The 17,823-nt window shown below is 37.0% G+C and overlaps 2 protein-coding genes and 1 pseudogene across 9 annotated transcripts; 1 reads left to right on the top strand and 2 right to left on the bottom strand.

Moving 5' to 3' along the window:
- The first annotated feature begins 486 nt into the window (after positions 1–486).
- LOC9310349 (protein PEROXIN-4) lies at positions 487–14,251 on the top strand. Of its 7 annotated transcripts, none has more exons than XM_021022218.1 (8): positions 11,646–11,879; positions 11,965–12,046; positions 12,631–12,700; positions 13,232–13,277; positions 13,365–13,484; positions 13,598–13,726; positions 13,808–13,937; positions 14,034–14,251. In XM_021022218.1, the coding sequence occupies exons 4-8, from the start codon at positions 13,272–13,274 to the stop codon at positions 14,120–14,122; spliced, it is 474 nt and encodes a 157-aa protein (XP_020877877.1). In that variant the 5' UTR covers positions 11,646–11,879; positions 11,965–12,046; positions 12,631–12,700; positions 13,232–13,271; the 3' UTR covers positions 14,123–14,251. The 7 variants fall into 7 exon arrangements, with proteins under 7 accessions (XP_020877879.1, XP_020877880.1, XP_020877878.1 ...); XM_021022216.1 differs by having other exon boundaries at positions 11,646–11,831; XM_021022217.1 differs by lacking the exon at positions 12,631–12,700.
- On the bottom strand, positions 7,036–9,797 carry LOC9310348 (annotated as a pseudogene).
- LOC9308251 lies at positions 14,164–17,661 on the bottom strand. Of its 2 annotated transcripts, XM_021022202.1 has the most exons (15): positions 17,539–17,661; positions 17,290–17,441; positions 16,378–16,496; positions 16,155–16,225; positions 15,997–16,077; positions 15,786–15,914; positions 15,620–15,706; positions 15,475–15,528; positions 15,296–15,386; positions 15,141–15,211; positions 14,932–15,001; positions 14,790–14,842; positions 14,620–14,713; positions 14,453–14,550; positions 14,164–14,370 (listed from the first exon to the last, which is right to left on the bottom strand). In XM_021022202.1, exons 2-15 carry the CDS (start codon positions 17,418–17,420, stop codon positions 14,263–14,265), a joined length of 1,257 nt encoding a protein of 418 aa, XP_020877861.1. In that variant the 5' UTR covers positions 17,421–17,441; positions 17,539–17,661; the 3' UTR covers positions 14,164–14,262. The 2 variants fall into 2 exon arrangements, with proteins under 2 accessions (XP_020877861.1, XP_020877860.1); XM_021022201.1 differs by having other exon boundaries at positions 17,290–17,661.
- Between the last annotated feature and the right edge of the window lie 162 nt (positions 17,662–17,823).

A 17,823-nucleotide genomic window follows, 5' to 3' on the forward strand; every position in this document is an offset into this window, starting at 1 on the left:
CAATTATATTCTTAACCATATTTGCTTTTTTTTTTTTTAAATCTTTTTTCTTAATAGAATTTCGTTCTATTTTCTTTTGTTGGAATGTATTTAGTCATTTATTATACATATATATATGATTGTGTTTTTCTAAAAATAAGAAAAAAACAAAATAGCCCGTAAATAATTCATGTAAAATAGTTAAAAAAAGCTATTTAGCCGAGATTCTAGGTAGGCCTAGTAATTTTTATTTTTTAAATCATTTATCAAGAATAAAATAATAATCTAATTCCAAACTTTTTATTAGTTTTTTCACGTAGTTGTGATAAATAGTAACTAATCACCACAATTTACCACTAGACAATCGATTACCTGCGCACCGGTTCTATCATCCGGTTTGTTTATAAAGTTTTTAATAAAACATTTTATGGTTCGGGAAAAAAAAAACTACACATAAAATAAAAGTTCCTTCGCCATTTTCTTCTTCTTCTTCTTCGTCGTCGTTCTCTCTCTCTCATACTTGTAGGTAAAGCTTCGTTAATTCTTCCTTTTATGTCAAATTATGGTTTTGCTTCCCTCCTATCTCTTTCTTTCAAGATCTCAAATCAGAGTCATTAATTAACCTTAATTATCATTGTTCTTGGATATAAAACACTTTTACCTAATGAATTACCGGAATCTAATAATTGCATCTGTGAATTACAAGAAAAAAAACTAATTTCTTGACGAACTAGTTTTTTTTTTTTTTTTAGTTCGTCTTGATTTTTTAGATTCTTTGTTTTGCAGTTGACAAATTCGATCTTGTTCTTTTCGGACAATTAGAGAGATGCAGGTACAAAATTGAAAATTTTAATGTTTTTTTTTTTTTTTTTTTTTGCAAAACTTTGACTAAGTATGTGTGTGTGTGATTGATTGATTGATTCATGTATAGGCATCAAGAGCGAGACAGTTTTAAGAATACAAAGAGGTTCATCGAGAGAAAGTAGCTGATCCAGATATTCAATTGGTGTGTGACGATACCAACATATTCAAATGGACCGCTCTTATCAAGGTTTTTTCGGATAAGAAAACTGAAAAGCTTCCTTCATTTTACAGGGAAAGTTTGTGGTTTCTGATTTTGAAACAGTGTCGTTGTTTGTTGTTGTATTGCTGCAGGGACCGTCGGAGACTCCTTATGAAGGCGGTGTTTTTCAGCTTGCTTTTGCTGTTCCTGAACCATATCCTTTGCAACCTCCTCAAGTGCGATTCTTGACCAAAATATTTCATCCAAATGTGCATTTCAAGGTGAAATGATGATTGCAGTTTTTAATAATCTCTCCGGTTTTAAAAAAAAGGGCACTGTTTTTTATTATTTGGAATTTGTAGACAGGGGAAATTTGCCTCGACATATTGAAGAATGCGTGGAGTCCCGCTTGGACGCTTCAGTCCGTGTGTAGAGCTATCATAGCATTGATGGCTCATCCTGAGCCGGACAGTCCTCTTAACTGCGACTCAGGTACAAAACTAGTTCAGTGTTTTATAGTATGCAACTGCTTTTTACTGAAATCTGTGTGTTTTGACACTTTTGTTGTTGGGGTTGTTGCTATGATAGGGAATCTTCTAAGATCTGGGGATGTGAGAGGGTTCAATTCAATGGCACGCATGTACACGCGCCTCGCCGCAATGCCAAAGAAAGGATGATGATCCTCTTGCTTTTTTCTTTGAATTTGTAATGATAATGATTTGCGAGAGTGAATACATTATTAAGTTTCACATGTGTAAGGTTTACAAGGAGATGATTCTTCTTATTAGTTCACAATTTTACCAATATTACAATCGGTTTAATCGCAAGTCATATCTTCTTCTTTAAGGAATTTGTCAAACCAGTCTGATGATTCTTTGATCATGAAACTCGTCACTTCGTGCCCAACTCCATCTTCTGCTTTGAACTGCTCTCTCGAAATATCAAAAGTTTTTTTTTTAAAATTCTCTCTGGTTGCAATAGAATTATAGACTAGATCAGAAGTTTACCTTGAAGTTTTCAGGAGAAGCAGTTTCCTTATACGCCTTCTCAGCTCTCTTTAACGGAACTTCTAGTCCGCCAAGAGGACATCGAGGATCTTTTGCTCCTGCATATGTAACGCGGCAAAACTTGTAAGTGTGTCGATAGATAATGAGCATACATATATATATCGATTGTGCTCACCGTTAAGGATGTAAAGAGGCCGCGGAGCAATCACTGGTAATGAGTAAGGCGAATCAAACTTAGAAGCTAGGCCAGGAGCTATTCTGTTCCACACCTGTTATGTCAATATATACTTACCAATTATAATTGAGTTGCAATCCAAATTCGTAGTCACTTTCAAGCTTCTTTACCTTCTCGACTAGTTCTTTGTCGATTACATTCTTTCCGAGATTGATCCTTGCTTCTGAAACCGTAGAAGAAAAACAAAAGCAAAGGAATTATAATCCTCGTACATATTATATTGACTCACTTTGTGTTTTTCAAAATCTGACCTTCAAATAAGGTTTTATGCTGTTGACTCTTGCTTCCCACTCATCATTGTCTATTGCCCATCTAAATCCCCGCCCAACATTCAAAAACATTGAAAAGTTTTCGAATTAGGAAACCACCCTCATACAAACAAGAATATCCTTGTAGTTGCTTATGTTGTTTATCGGTATTTGGTTAAGGGAAAGCAAAAGAAACTAATGATGATTTTGCACCTGAACACCGATTAAAGGGACAGCCACAGAATAGCGGGTATTAGCTGCAGCAGCAAACCAAGCATGCATCCCTGTATGTTTCTTTCACAATGAACAAATATTCCGTCCGTAAAAAATATTCTGTCTTCTTCATCATCGGCGCTTAACACTGAAACTGATTTTGTAATACCCCGGTTTCAGGAATATGGTGGTGCATGTGGAGAGGTTCAAAAGAATTGATTTGGCCACCTATGTCACCAAAGTGCACTTATCTTTTCGGTCAACCGTCCTGAGAGAACTCCACAGTTAAGCGTGCTTGGGCTGGAGTAGTTTCAGGATGGGTGACCTTCCGGGAAGTGATTATCGGAACTATATGAGTGAAGACAAAACACAGGTAAAGATCATGTGGTGATTTGTAGGGTCGGTAAACAAGTCTTTAAAGCCTCCTGGACGTAGCGGAGCAGCCGTTGGACATGAGTGGGGCTCACAGGCCTGAGAGAAGCGTGGGTGCTCACTGGTAGGGGTGGTCGGGGCGTTATAACTGGTATCAGAGCAGAACCCAGTCGAGTGTGGAGTCATGGTGGTGCATGCGGAGAGGTTTAAAAGAATTGATTTGGCCACCTATGTCACCAAAATGTACTTATCTATTCGGTCAACCGTCCTGAGAGAACTCCACAGTTAAGCGTGCTTGGGCTGGAATAGTTTCAAGATGGGTAACCTTCTGGGAAGTGATTGTCGGAACTGTGTCAGTGAGGACAAAACACAGGAAAATATCATGTGGTGATTTGTAGGGTTGGTAAACAGATCTTTAAATCATCCCGAACGTAGTGGAGCGGCCGTCAGACAGGAGTGGGGCCCATAAGCCTGAGAGAGGCATGGGTGCACACTGGTAGGGGCAGTCGGGGAGTTAGAGATTTGGTTATACACTGTTTTTTTTTGTTTATGTGGTGATTGGTAGTGATGATGAAGTTGTATACCATGATGATTAGTCAGAATTCGACACTGGATTCATAACAACGATATTACATCTCGATAGGCAGTTGTGCAATCAGCACGTTCACCGTGGTAGCAGCTCCTTCTTGTGAACAAGGACTCTAATAGTGTACAAGTCCGCTAGGTACCAAAGTACAAGATATGCTTCTATTGGGAATCTTCCATAGTGAACCGGGTTCAAGTTTATGGTGCTGAGAAATGAATATACCAGATGATAAGGTAGGCCAAGGAGTGGTCCTTGGTCAAGACCATATCTATGGATATAGAGCTTTAAGAATCCATGAAGTGTCTCGATTCCTCTGTATATCAAAATATTATCCAGCATCTTCTCTTGTAATCCTTGTGGCATACTTGTGGCATACTTGCGATCATACCCCTTAAGGTGTTTTCCGTTGGATTTTCTGGACTCAAGGTGAGAATCATTGGGACGATGGCTGAGATTTGTCGTTGAGTTCTTGATAGGAAATCAGGGAGAAAGTTGTCTTTTCCTTTGATATGTTTCACATCGAACTTCCATTGTGAAAACCAGCTTGCCCACCTGAGTAGTTGTGCTTGCGGTAGGACCTTCTGCTTGAATTGGATCATTTTAGGAAATGATGACATGTCCATTTCGATGAGGAAATGCTGGCCCACCAAGTGAAACTCGAACTTTTCTATCCCTCTTTTTATTGCAAGTATCTCCTTGTAGGTTGAATGGTAGTGCTTTTCACTGTCCTTGAAAACTCTGCTTTTGTAACCACAGATATGTCTTTTCCCTTTCTCATCTTCTTCCAAAAGGACTGCTCCCCAGTAAAAATCACTTGCATCCGTTTGTAGGATTCGTCTGCCTTTTGATGGAATCTTTAATGCTGGCAAGGTCTTCGAGATTCGTTTTAGCTCTCTTACTGCTTCTGTACATTTTTATCCCAAGTAGGGGCATTTTTCTTGAGTTGAGTAGAAAGTATCGATATGTGCTTCGCCAGACCATGGATGAATTCCGACATGTAATTGACAATGCCAAGGAATTGTTGGACTTACTTGAAAGAGAGGTTTTCGTCAGGGAACTCATCGAGTTGTGTTTGCAATATGAGGTTGAAGATGATATTCTCCTTTAGAGATGTGCATACCCAGAAAGTCAATCTCAGTTTCTCCAATTGTCATTTTCTTTTCAGAGAGCATGACTCCATATTGTTGCACAATGTTGTGAAATTTCGCCAGTAGTGCTGTATGGGAATCAATGTCTGGAGAGAATAGTAGAATATCGTCGATGTAGACCAGTGCGTTTGGGAGGATTGGCTCAAATATCTTGATCATGGCTTTTTGAAATAATGAAGGTGCAATCTTTAATCCGAACGGCATGACCTTCCAGTGGTAATGTCTATCTGGTATGCAGAAGCCCGTCTTTGGTCTATCCTCTGGTTTGATTCCAAGTTACCAAAAACCTACTTTCAGGTCAAATTTGGAGAAGACTTGTGCTTGAGGAAGTCTTTGGAATAGGACTTCTCGCTTTGGGAGAGGAAACTTATCGTCTGCAAGGAAATGGTTTAGCGGTTGGTAGTTGATGGCTAGCCTTAGTTTTCCTCGTACTTGTTCAGCTCTTTTGTTGACATAGAAAGCTTCACATGCCCATGGTGAGGTGGTCTTCTCAATGAGGTCTTCTCTTTGAAGTTGGTCAACTTCTTCAAGGGCCAGATTGTAATGGTCTGGATTCATTCTTGGATGGCTTTCATTGGTTGGATTGACATCTTCATATTTCATGAAAAGTAGTGATATAAAGAAGTCCGGGTTCTTCCATAACGGTGATGAACACTTTGTGAGGAACTCCGAATGTGAGGCAGCACAAGAAATTTTGATGATTCATCTTTGACGGGATTTAGAATCTCCATAGGGTAAATATGAGAGACAGTAGTCCAAGGAAGTAGATGATTCTTGCGTTTAAGTCCTTTAGGATGCCAAGATACTCTTTTGAGGCCATGAAAGACATCAAACCCAAGTATGAAGTCTTTTCCAGGAAGTTCAGACCCGTATACCTTAGATTTGATCATGTATCTCGGAAAGAGTTGGATATAGATAGACTTGCTGATTAAGGAGATGTGGAAAATCTGACCATTAGCCGCCTTGAAAGCCACCGAACAAGGATTCCAGTGAGAGGCTGGAAGTATGTCTGGCTTGATAATAGACGATGCTGCTCCCGTGTCCAGATAAGCTATGACAGGGATTGGTTTGTCACATTTGGTCGGGAAGATGTAGATTTTGGCGTTGGGTGATGGTTGGGATATGTACGCCAAGTCTTCATTTTTTGGTTCTTCCACCTTTAAGGCATCAAATGTGTAGAGGTCAAATAGCATGAATTGGTCATCTGCGTCTTCTTCTTCTTCTTCAGTGCTTGATTCATCCGAAGAGTCTTCTACTTATTCTATACCCATTGCTAGAATTGTGTTGTCTGATGGTTCATCGTCAAGAGAGAAAATGGATTCAATGTCGGAGTCATCGATATCTTCGATTTGGGCCAAGTATCCGAGTAGATTGTCTCTTTTCTTCTTGTTTGGGTATTGTTTTGCATAATGACCTTTCTTCTTGCAGATGTAACATCTATCTGATTTCTTGAAACCTCTTTGTGACTTTTTCCTGAAGAACTTCCACTTCTTTCTTCTTGACAGTTGAGAATATTTTTTCTACCATTTCTTCTTGAATCTTCTATCTTTTCCGTAATTTGTTGAGCATCCACACTTCTTTTGTTTGCATTTGATGGAGAGATCTGGACGATCACATGCTCTTCCAAGGAGTTTTCCTTCTTCTTGCATTTGCTTTAAAAACTTTTGGTGATTGCATAACTTCTCTAGATCTGCAAGAGATGTCTGGAATATTTCTCCTAAAGAGGCTTGCGCAAGATTTGCATTCTTGAAGGATAGCAGCCTAGAAGTCTTGTTTCCAAGTGGTTTTGGAAGTGAGTTTAAGTATCATTGCTTGAGGTTGACGTCATTTATCCCGTTTAGGGCGTAGAACCTTTTAGAGATCCTCTCATAGTGCTTTTCTAGATCTCTTTGTTTGAAAGAACAACACTTCATGCTGAGGTATTCTTCTCTTGTCTGGTCCGTGTAATGATTCCATGCTCCAAGAAATTCATTGTGGATGTGTCCAATCAATGCATCAATTAAAGGAGTTTGGCGTATTTGCAACTGTCGGTATTCACCAAGGCTTGTCCACCATTGTCTGAGTCGTCCTTGGAATTTGGAGACTAATTTGTCAATGACCGTAAGGAGAGTGACTCCTAGGGAGTAAATGTTCCGTATGCCAAACATGCATCTCATAGATCTTGTCTCGCCATTTTGATGGAGGAATTTCGTCAAAAGAGAAACCATGATGTGGTTCAGCATCAAACCTTGAATTCCACTCTGGTTAAGGCGTCTTATGTTCTCTCCTTTCTTCGTATATATTTCCATCATCGCTGTCCATATCTTGTTCTTCTACAGTTGGTTCTGCCATCATGAAATGTGGGATTAATACTTCATACTCTGCTTTTTCTTTTATCTTTTCAGATCTTCTTGGTTTGACCTTGCGCTCTGAACTCGTCTCTTGTTTAGCAACCTTCTCGAGGAAAGTAGTAATCGGATTGGCATATTCAACCATAAATTGATCTTCACTTCTTTTAAGCGGGTTTTGAGACTTTCAAGTGCTTGGAACATATTCCTTTTCTTTTTCTGTTGATTATTTCCTCTTTATGGCTTGCCTTTCTGTAGCAACTCGTGTTGGTAGGAAAGAGGATGAGCCAAAAACACTTGGGTCTTGGGAAAAAGATAAAGGTTGTGATTGGGCCGTATGAGGTGGAGTATAAACAGGATAAGGTGTAAAAAGGTCATATGGCATTGGCTGGGGTTTTGGCTGATTTTGTAAAAAGTTTAGTTGGGCTCTGAGGAATTTTAGTTATGACTCCTTTTGGTACATGAGGAGTGAGTTTATGGAAACAGTAGTGGCTAGGTGAAGGAGTTCTTGGTGTAAAGAAGAAATTCTCCTAATTATATCTTTGATGGAGAGATCTATGAAGGTTACCTTTTTGTCAATTTTGCTTAGTAGGTGATTTTGAGTTGCTGCATTTTCTAATTACCAATTTAGCGTTGCTTATGCTGCGCTGATTTGCTTTATCGAACCGTCTGAATTCTTTATGTTCGGGTTTCTGATCTTCCACGAATGCTTGATGTTGTTTTCTTCAAAATCTTGTGATGGAAATGATGGTGCTTGATCTGATGGAGGACCAAACATGTAGCTCAATCGAACTTCTTGTATATCTAAAGTGGCATGGGTCAAATTACTTGGGTATAATACATAGTATTCAAAATTTCTTCCGCTCGGTTCTCCAAGTAGGCTGACTTGCGGGTCTCCCGACTCAACGCTCTTTGAGAATTTGTTGAGAAGATTTCTTCTTTCTTCGTCTTGGTGTGTATTCTTCATCAGAACTGTTCATTAAGCATTATTCACAATCACAAACATCAAAGAATTTGTGACCTGTATCATCAGCAAATGAGTAGACATGATATCCGAGTGAATCAAACGACTCGATTGGAACGCTAGGTAGTTGCTTGTATAATTTCTCATCACGATTATCTTCTGTTGGAGAGATCGTATTGATTTCTGTGCAGAAAGCTGTCAGTCTTGGCTTTTCTTCTTGTTGCTTAAAGGCAATCTCTACTGCTCCGTCATTTCTTCTGTGAATAGAGGAATCCACCGATTGTATTGGAATACTTCTATCATGGAGTTTCTCATAGTTGGTCACCCATGATTTAGGAAGTAATTTGCCCAGTTCTTCTCTAGGGATTTGTCTTGGAATATGGATGCATGAAGGGCTGTGGTGTGATTCCAGCTGAATGAGCAAAGCATCCTCTGTATCTCTAGGAAGGCTAAGATCCATAGCATGGTTTTGGACTCGGTACGCCATTTGATGGTGGAGTGTTGCCGCATAAGTATTTCCGACTTGTTGAGCACCTGTGATTTGGAGCTAGATCTGCATATTCTGGTAGATCTGGGGATCTTCAAGCGCCACATTGAAATTTGGGAATAGTGTGACAAAGATAGTACCAGCGTTCATAGTGGTCTGGATTATTGCGATGCAAGCGTGCTGATATTCTCTGTATCTGGTGTCGAGAAGAGCGACTCTTGCTACAACATGTAGACTTTTTCTTTCATGGAGGGTTAAAGCTAGGCGTATCGCTCCATAGTGAAGGTGGGTGTAACCATGAGCTCTCCACTGGTGAATCATACCCTCGTTGAGTCGGAGAGGAATCATCTGTTTTGCCTCAGTTGCCGGGACAAGATGTTGTTCAAGCTGGGAGGCTAGAACAAGTTCTCTCGCCGCATGCTTGTGTGGACCGAAAACATTTTTTATGATTTTTGGGAGAGTAGAGTTGGGTTTTGTGAAAGCCTTATAGGGATTTAATAAAGGAAGTTGGGTAATAGGAACTTTACTTTCATCACTTACATATTCTACTTCATATAGATAGTCTATTTTACTGGCGTTTGATTTTCTGAAAGAAGAGGATTTTATTAAAGAAGATGAACTTTCCATAGTGTATGTAGAGGCCAGAAACCATAACAAAATGCTTTATATCTTACCTTACCCTTGAGGTAATAACCAACCTTGAGTTGTTTTTCTTATTTCAACAATTGCTAAGAATATAAAGAAAATAATCAAGAGGTACTTAGCTACGCAAATTGAGGCAAAAATCTTAATCAACCATTGAAGCCTCAAGGTACTTCGAGTATTACGACCTCACAAATTTCTTTCTCTATACTCTCTTTATCTAGCTTAGCCGAATTTCTGATGTGGAGAAAAACAACCTTAGGATGTACTACGACTCAGGAAGGTAACAGATAAAGCTTAGACTGCCATGGCTCTGATACCAAATTTACAGACACATAGTGGATACAACCACGAATGAGGTATTTAGGATCAGAAGTATAAACAAACTAATATATGAAGGAAGTAGGAAGGAAATTATAGCGAAGAGGTAGTGATGTTAACTTGGGCATGGAACCCCCATTTAATAAATGGGTATGTATAAGTAAAATAAACCCATTTAAGGGAAAATATTAAATGGGGTTAAACGGGTTACCCCAATTAAACCCATTTATTAAATGGGGTGTCACACAAATAAATGGTTACCCATTTACGTCTATTTATATTAGTTATATTTATTAAAAAATATTAATCCCTTAATAACTAAAATAAAAGAGCAATCTATTAAATACATTAAAACTAAATTATTCTACTTAAATTCAATTTTTGATTTAAATATATATATTTTTTAAATATGTAAAACCGCGTTTTCCGCCTAAATCTTAAAACTATGTTTTCCCGCCAAAATTGAAAAATTACGTTTTATCACCACAAAATAGCGTTTTTCCGCCAAAACCGTAAACCCATGTTTTCCCGCCAAAACCGTAAACCCGTGTTTTTCCGCCAAAACGCAAAATCGTGTTTTCCCGCCAAAATTGCAAAACCGTGTTTTCCCGCCAAAATCGTAAAACCGTGTTTTCCCGCCAAAACCGTAAACCCGTGTTTTCCCGCCAAAATCGTAAAATTGTGTTTTTCTGTCAAAATCGCAAACCCTTGTTTTTCCGCCTAAGTCGTAAAATCGTGTTTTCCGCCAAAATCGTAAAACCGTGTTTTTCCTCAAAAATCTCAAAATGGCGCTTTATCACCAAAGCATCGCATACCATAAAATAATGGTTTCTGCCAAAACCATAATCCCACGATTTCCCGCCAAAAACGTAAAATTGCGTTTAATCTCCAAAAACTATTTTCCACAAAACATTGTTTTTTTGCCAAAATCGTGAAATTTTGTTTTGTCACCAAATTTGTGTCCTCACATATCTGTATTTTTCCCGCCAAAACCGCAAAATTGCGTTTTTTCAAAACTATATTATTTTTCAACAATATAATAAGTACAGTTATATCATTATTTATCAATTGATTTAAATAAAATAATTTATAAATTTTAAATAATTAATTAAATAATTATTGATTATAATATTGGTTTAAACAAAACAATGTTATATGGGTCTAAATGGGTTTAAATGGGTCAATGAAATTTAAATGGATTAAAATAAATGGGCTATAAACTTAAATGGGCTTATATGGATTTACAGTAAATGGGATAGGTTTTGAATGAGGTGGATCTAAATGGGGTGGGTTTACCCATATTAACATCTTTACGAAGAGGAAATGATTATATAAAAAGGGGAGATTTTATGACTACATAATGCTTGGGCAAAAAAACCGCTAACCAAATAACCGACCGAACTGAACCGAACCATATCCGAAGTTTTTAAAATAACCGAATGGTTAGTAAAATCCCATATCCAAACTAACCGAAACCGAACCGATAACCAAACGGTTAACCGAAATATCCAAAAACATATAAGATACCCAAAAATAATATCCAAAATTATAATTATAAACTCAAAATATTAATTATTTTTAGAATCAAAACAATCAAATACTTTAAATAATCAAAATATCCAAATATTGTTTGTTATATTTGTCAAAGTTAAATACTCTTTTAAAAAATTGAATCAAATTTTAATTTTCTTTCTAATAATTTTCTTTTTTGTATTTTCTTTTTGTATTTTTTTCGGATAGTTTTGGGTAGTTTCGGTAAATTTCGGTTATTTTAAGTAAAAACCCGAACCAAACCGAACGTGATAAAAGTTTAGTTAGTTACGGTTATCTATTTAAATATCCAAACCGAACCGAACCGAACCGAAATTCGTAAAATATCTGAATGGTTATTATATTACCATATACAAACTAACCGAAACCGAACGCAACCGAACCGAAACCGAATGATTAACCGAATGTCCAGGCCTATGACCCCGGGAAGCATATGCCTAAGTAAACAAAAAGTATTAATCAACAGGGTAAATTAGCGATGCGAGTGGAAAAGTTGTGACTAAAAGCGTAAAATGACAAAAATGTCCTTATGTCTAGTGAATAACTACTAAATTCGTAACCCTAGTTTTGTTTACTCCCATCACAGATCGAGATCTCTCAAACCAAAACCAAAGTGATTCGTCGTCGGAGGCAAAAGAAACTTTCTCCGATTCGAACTCCACCGGAACTTCCTCTTTCTTTGCCGGAATCATCACCCCAAGCCGAAGATCTACCATCGGAAACCTCTACTCCTCGAGCCAAAGTCGAAGTAATTTCTCTAATTTTCCCTTGTGCAACATCAAAATTGATTTCTAAGGTTTTGCTTTCTGGGTTTTTCTCTTTAATCTCTATTGTGGGTTTTTTGAGTTTTGGCTTATGGCTGATTCTTTGTTAAATTGCAGAAGAATGAGATTCAGAGTTTAACCTCGGAACACATCAACAAAGTTCCTCCTCATATCTTAACAAGCCCTTCTTCTTTCCAAGGTTTTAATTTCTTACATTTTGAACTTGGTTCTTCATGTTCTGCATCAATCGTTGTTCTTTGAACTTATGTGAGCGATATGGATCCTGGAAGTTAATTTTGTTTTGTAAAAATTCTCGTTGCTTTCATGATGATGACACTATGAACTCTCTCTGTGAAGATTCAGCCAGATGTTTTCCATGTCGCTTTTAGTGATGCTCTGATTATGATAGACGTTTTTTGCCCTTCCTCCATTGTCTCTCCTTGTGTAAATACGTTTGTAATAGGTCATTAGGTGTAGGTTAGCTCTTCTGCTTTTGCATTCTTCTTTTAGTTTTCTGAATCTTTGATTTAAGCTAGTCACTTTGGCTCTTTGTTATGTGTTTCTTTCTTTTTCTTCTGTGTTATTCTTCTTATTGGCATTGTTAGTCTTTTTATGAGTGAACTCTATTTGTATTCTTGATTTGTTTTCTTTCTTGTTTTGTTAGCTTCACCTTGTTGTGTACTGGTTTGAGAAGCTTTGTTATTGCTTTCATGATAAATTTTTTTAAAAAATCTTAGGTTAGGTTTAGCGATTGATTGATTTTGATATGAACCCATTTTGCAGTGCTAAGAGGTCAAGAAAGTTTCAGCCTGTAGACAGATTCTTCTCATTGTCCTCAGTTACATCACCAACTGTATGTTTTTTGTTTTCTTGTGTTGACTTTGATCTCCATTTAGGCTATGAATGCTTATTGTTTAAAAATTTTAGAGCAATATTGGCTTAGTTCATCTTTAGTTTAGAATAGTATAGTGATTAGTATCATGAACGTTATTCTTTAACGTTAGTAATAGTATAGATATGAGATTAGTATCATGAACGTTATTATAGATATGAGCTGGCTTTGAGCATTGTGTGCACGTTATTCTTTAATCATGTGATATGTTTGGTTTCTCTCTGCAAATATCCAAGCAGATATCTGTCTTCTTTTGCAAGTTTGTTTTTTTTGGTAATAATGAAGATTAAAAAAATTTGATAACCAAATACACAAATAATCATTAAAAATGTATTAGTTTTGGAATTTTAAAAAATCAGTCGCAGCGATAACAAAACGAACAAACTTGCGATTAGTCGCAGCCGCTGGCGATTTTGAAACGAACACGACCGAACTAGTTTTTTTTTTTTTTTAGTTCTTGATTTTTTAGATTCTTTGTTTTGTGTTTTGCAGTTGACAAATTCGATCTTGTTCTTTTTGGACGATTAGAGAGATGCAGGTAAAAAATTGCCAATTTTTATGTTTTTTTTTTTGCAAAACTTTGACTAAGTATGTGTGTGTGATTGATTGATTGATTCATGTATAGGCATCAAGAGCGAGACTCTTTAAAGAATACAAAGAGGTTCAGCGAGAGAAAGTAGCTGATCCAGATATTCAATTGGTGTGTGATGATACCAACATATTCAAATGGACCGCTCTTATCAAGGTTTTTTTTCGGAGAAATTATTGATAAGAAAACCAAAAAGCTTCCTTCATTTTGCAGGGAAAGTTTGTGGTTTCTGTTTTTGAAACATTGTCGTTGTTGTTGTATTGTTGCAGGGACCGTCGGAGACTCCTTATGAAGGCGGTGTTTTTCAGCTTGCTTTTGCTGTTCCTGAACCATATCCTTTGCAACCTCCTCAAGTGCGATTCTTGACCAAAATATTTCATCCAAATGTGCATTTCAAGGTGAAATGATGATTGCAGTTTTTAATAATCTCTCCGGTTTAAAAAAAAAGGGCACTGTTTTTTATTATTTGGAATTTGTAGACAGGGGAAATTTGCCTCGACATATTGAAGAATGCGTGGAGTCCCGCTTGGACGCTTCAGTCCGTGTGTAGAGCTATCATAGCATTGATGGCTCATCCTGAGCCGGACAGTCCTCTTAACTGCGACTCAGGTACAAAACTAGTTCAGTGTTTTATAGTATGCAACTGCTTTTTACTGAAATCTGTGTGTTTTGACACTTTTGTTGTTGGGGTTGTTGCTATGAAAGGGAATCTTCTAAGATCTGGGGATGTGAGAGGGTTCAATTCAATGGCACGCATGTACACGCGCCTCGCCGCAATGCCAAAGAAAGGATGATGATCCTCTTGCTTTTTTCTTTGAATTTGTAATGATAATGATTTGCGAGAGTGAATACATTATTAAGTTTCACATGTGTAAGGTTTACAAGGAGATGATTCTTCTTATTAGTTCACAATTTTACCAATATTACAATCGGTTTAATCGCAAGTCATATCTTCTTCTTTAAGGAATTTGTCAAACCAGTCTGATGATTCTTTGATCATGAAACTCGTCACTTCGTGCCCAACTCCATCTTCTGCTTTGAACTGCTCTCTCGAAATATCAAAAGTTTTTTTTTTAAAATTCTCTCTGGTTGCAATAGAATTATAGACTAAATCAGAAGTTTACCTTGAAGTTTCCAGGAGAAGCAGTTTCCTTATACGCTTTCTCAGCTCTCTTTAACGGAACTTCTAGTCCGCCAAGAGGACATCGAGGATCATTTGCGCCTGCATATGTAACGCGGCAAAACTTGTAAGTGTGTCGATAGATAATGAGCATATATTGACTGTGCTCACCATTAAGGATGTAAAGAGGCCGCGGAGCAATCACTGGTAATGAGTAAGGCGAATCGAACTTAGAAGCTAGGCCAGGAGCTATTCTGTTCCACACCTGTTATGTCAATAAATACTTACCAATTATAATTGAGTTGCAATCCGAATTCGTAGTCACTTTCAAGCTTCTATACCTTCTCGACCAGTTCTTTGTCGATTACATTCTTTCCGAGATCGATCCTTGCTTCTGAAACCGTAGAAGAAAAAAAAAAAACAAAGGAATTATAATCCTCGTACATATTATATTGAATCACTTTGTGTTTTTCAGAATCTGACCTTCAAATAAAGGTTTTATACTGTTGACTCTTGCTTCCCACTCATCATTGTCTATTGCCCATCTAAATCCCTGCCCAACATACAAGACATTGAAAAGTTTTTGAATTAGGAAACATCCTCATACAAACAACAACATGCCTCATAGTTGCTACGCTGTTTATCGGTATTTGGCTAAGAAAGAGCAAAAGAAACTAACGATGATTTTGCACCTGAACACCGATTAAAGGAACAGCCACGGAATAGCGGGTATCAGCTGCAGCAGCAAACCAAGCATGCATCCCTGTATGTTTCTTTCACAATGAACAAAATTAGAATGTATAACTATAACTACAAATCATGCTACTCAATTTGTTGTATGACTGACCTCCTAGCGAAATACCGGTGATTCCTATCCTTTTCGGGTCTATATCATCCCTCTGAGTAAGATATTCAGCTAGTTTGATCAAATCCCATACCTAAGAAAGAAAAAAAAAACGATAAGATGTGTTACACTCTAAAGCGAAACCAAAAAATAAAAGCTAAAAAAGAGACAAATGTTTTTACAGTATCAAAGATAAAAGGCATTGTGTTTCCATTTCTCCAAGATGATATAAGAGCCTACATCAATATTTACACCAAAAACCCATATCAGAACTCTAAACACTAGAAGAATCATTAGATAAACGATGATTCGTAACAACGATATTACATCTCGATAGGCAGTTTTGCAATCAGCACGTTCACCGTGGTACCGAGAGTCTAAACCGATGGCTACATATCCCCGCGAAGCATATGCCTAAGTAAAAAAAAAAGTATTAATCAACAAAGTAATGTTGCTTAAAGGAGAAATCAAAAGTTATTGATGTTAGTTTTACTTCAAGCCATGGTCTTAACCATTCTTTGTTTGTGTTTGTGCCATGCATAAACACAATCGCGGGCCTTCTTACTTTAGTCCTCTCTTTCAAGCTTAAAATAAGTAAAGGTAATTTCCCTTGCTCTGAATCCTTAAACCATTACATAGAAAACAATTTAACACATACAAAAAATATCAGAAAATTTGTTGAATATATATATAAAAAATGTTACCTCAGTGTGCAAATGAAGGTTTTCTTCTTTAAGCATTTCTTTTAAGTTACCAATGTTTTCTTTTGGACAAGACTCTATTGCCTGTGTTTGGTAATGAATTGTTAACTTAAAAAATGAAACAAAATTTTGAAGAGAAAAAAAAAGGATTGTGATCTCACTTTTGTAGAAGGAACATCAGCTTGAAAGAGAGGATTTTCGACAGGATTTGAAGAATTGGCTATTAATGGAACTGGAGATTAAGATTTTAGAGATTAATCAAAAGAGTTTTAAGGAAAAAAATGATAAATCAATTAAATCTGTGATTAAGAGATTGGGAAATTAAATGAAATAATAGTTAATAACAAGTGCGAGAATTAATCTAATTAAAATTTTGATTATAACCTTTGGGTGATCGTCGACTCTGAAGCAGACGAAGAAACTCCGATCTAAACACATGGGCTTGAGTAATCGGCGATTCCATAGCTCCGGTGGTGATCGGTGGGAGAAAAAGATTTGGTGTTCTGTTTTTTTTTTTTTGTTAAGAAAATTATGTCAACGGCATGCAAATTTTCACAATTAGCCTAGCCACCTGATTCTTAATGACGTGTTTTAGTTAACTTTTAATACATTTTTGTTTTCTTTAATGTTTTATTTAATAATAAATAAATAAACACTTTTATTTTTGTCGTCACATTCTTGTTTTTTGGGCATTTGGTTAGATACTTAATTTCGATAAATCTTTATGGGTGAACGACATGTGTCCCCCCCCCACGAAGTTTCATATAGTACCATAACAACATAGATTTCGGGTTGTACCATAAGCATTTGCAGAATTGGGCAAATGCTTAGGGTACAACTTGTGCAATTGGGCATTATAAAGATTTCGGGTTGTACCATAAGCAATTGGGCATCATAAAATTTTGCAGAATTGATGATTATGTTACTTACTTTTTGACAAGGCTATTGATGTTCTCTCGGATTAAAGATGGTGAAGAAGGTAGAGAGAGAGAGGAGGATGGTTTATTATCCGGTTTATTATTCTAGGTTTTGGCCGGTTTATTATTCTAGGTTTTGGTTTGACATCGGGTTCAGCATAGTAAACCAATAATAAACCACGAAATTTGAATTTATGGAGACTGAGGTCTCGAACTTTCAATTTAGGGAGAAATTGGAGTTTAACTTTCGTTTTGTGTGGACTGGAGACGAGATCCGAAATCTATGTTGTTATGGTACTATATAAAACTTCGTGGGGGGGGGACACATGTCGTTCACCCAATCTTTATTAATGAATTCGAAAAAAATTAAATCACTTGCCTTGCACCAACTGGTAAAGGAGAGGGACCATTGTCTCCTTGAGTTATATGTGCAATCTGGACAACAAGAAACAAAAAAATATTTAACAATGGACCGCTACAAACTTGGGAAGCTCTCCTCCAAGCCATCATCAGTGATTGTGAATGGAAAATCTGCACAGGGAAGAACAACCAATGAGTCAACACCATAGATGATGATACCCTTCAACTTGGTTATCGATTGGAACCAGACACTATAAGATGCATATACTGGCGATAAGGCTTTTGGTTGGATCTATCGAACGGAGATTGTGGTGAGACAACAAGGATCTATCGCAGCAAGAAATATTAGATCGACCCTGCGAAATTATGTTTCAGAAACCAAGAAAAAAAAAGACAAGGTTCTATAATCACATGTCCTTTTTTATACTTAAATGATAGCAAAATGAAAAGTCTCTTTCAGCCTTTAATAAGATGATGAAAAAATGAAAAGTTTCATCATTGACTCGGACGTGTACACAAACTTTATATACAAAGCCCCCCGAGCCAAAAAAAA

Source organism: Arabidopsis lyrata (assembly GCF_000004255.2).
Source record: "Arabidopsis lyrata subsp. lyrata unplaced genomic scaffold ARALYscaffold_6, whole genome shotgun sequence".
In the NCBI taxonomy this organism is placed as follows: Eukaryota; Viridiplantae; Streptophyta; class Magnoliopsida; order Brassicales; family Brassicaceae; genus Arabidopsis; species Arabidopsis lyrata.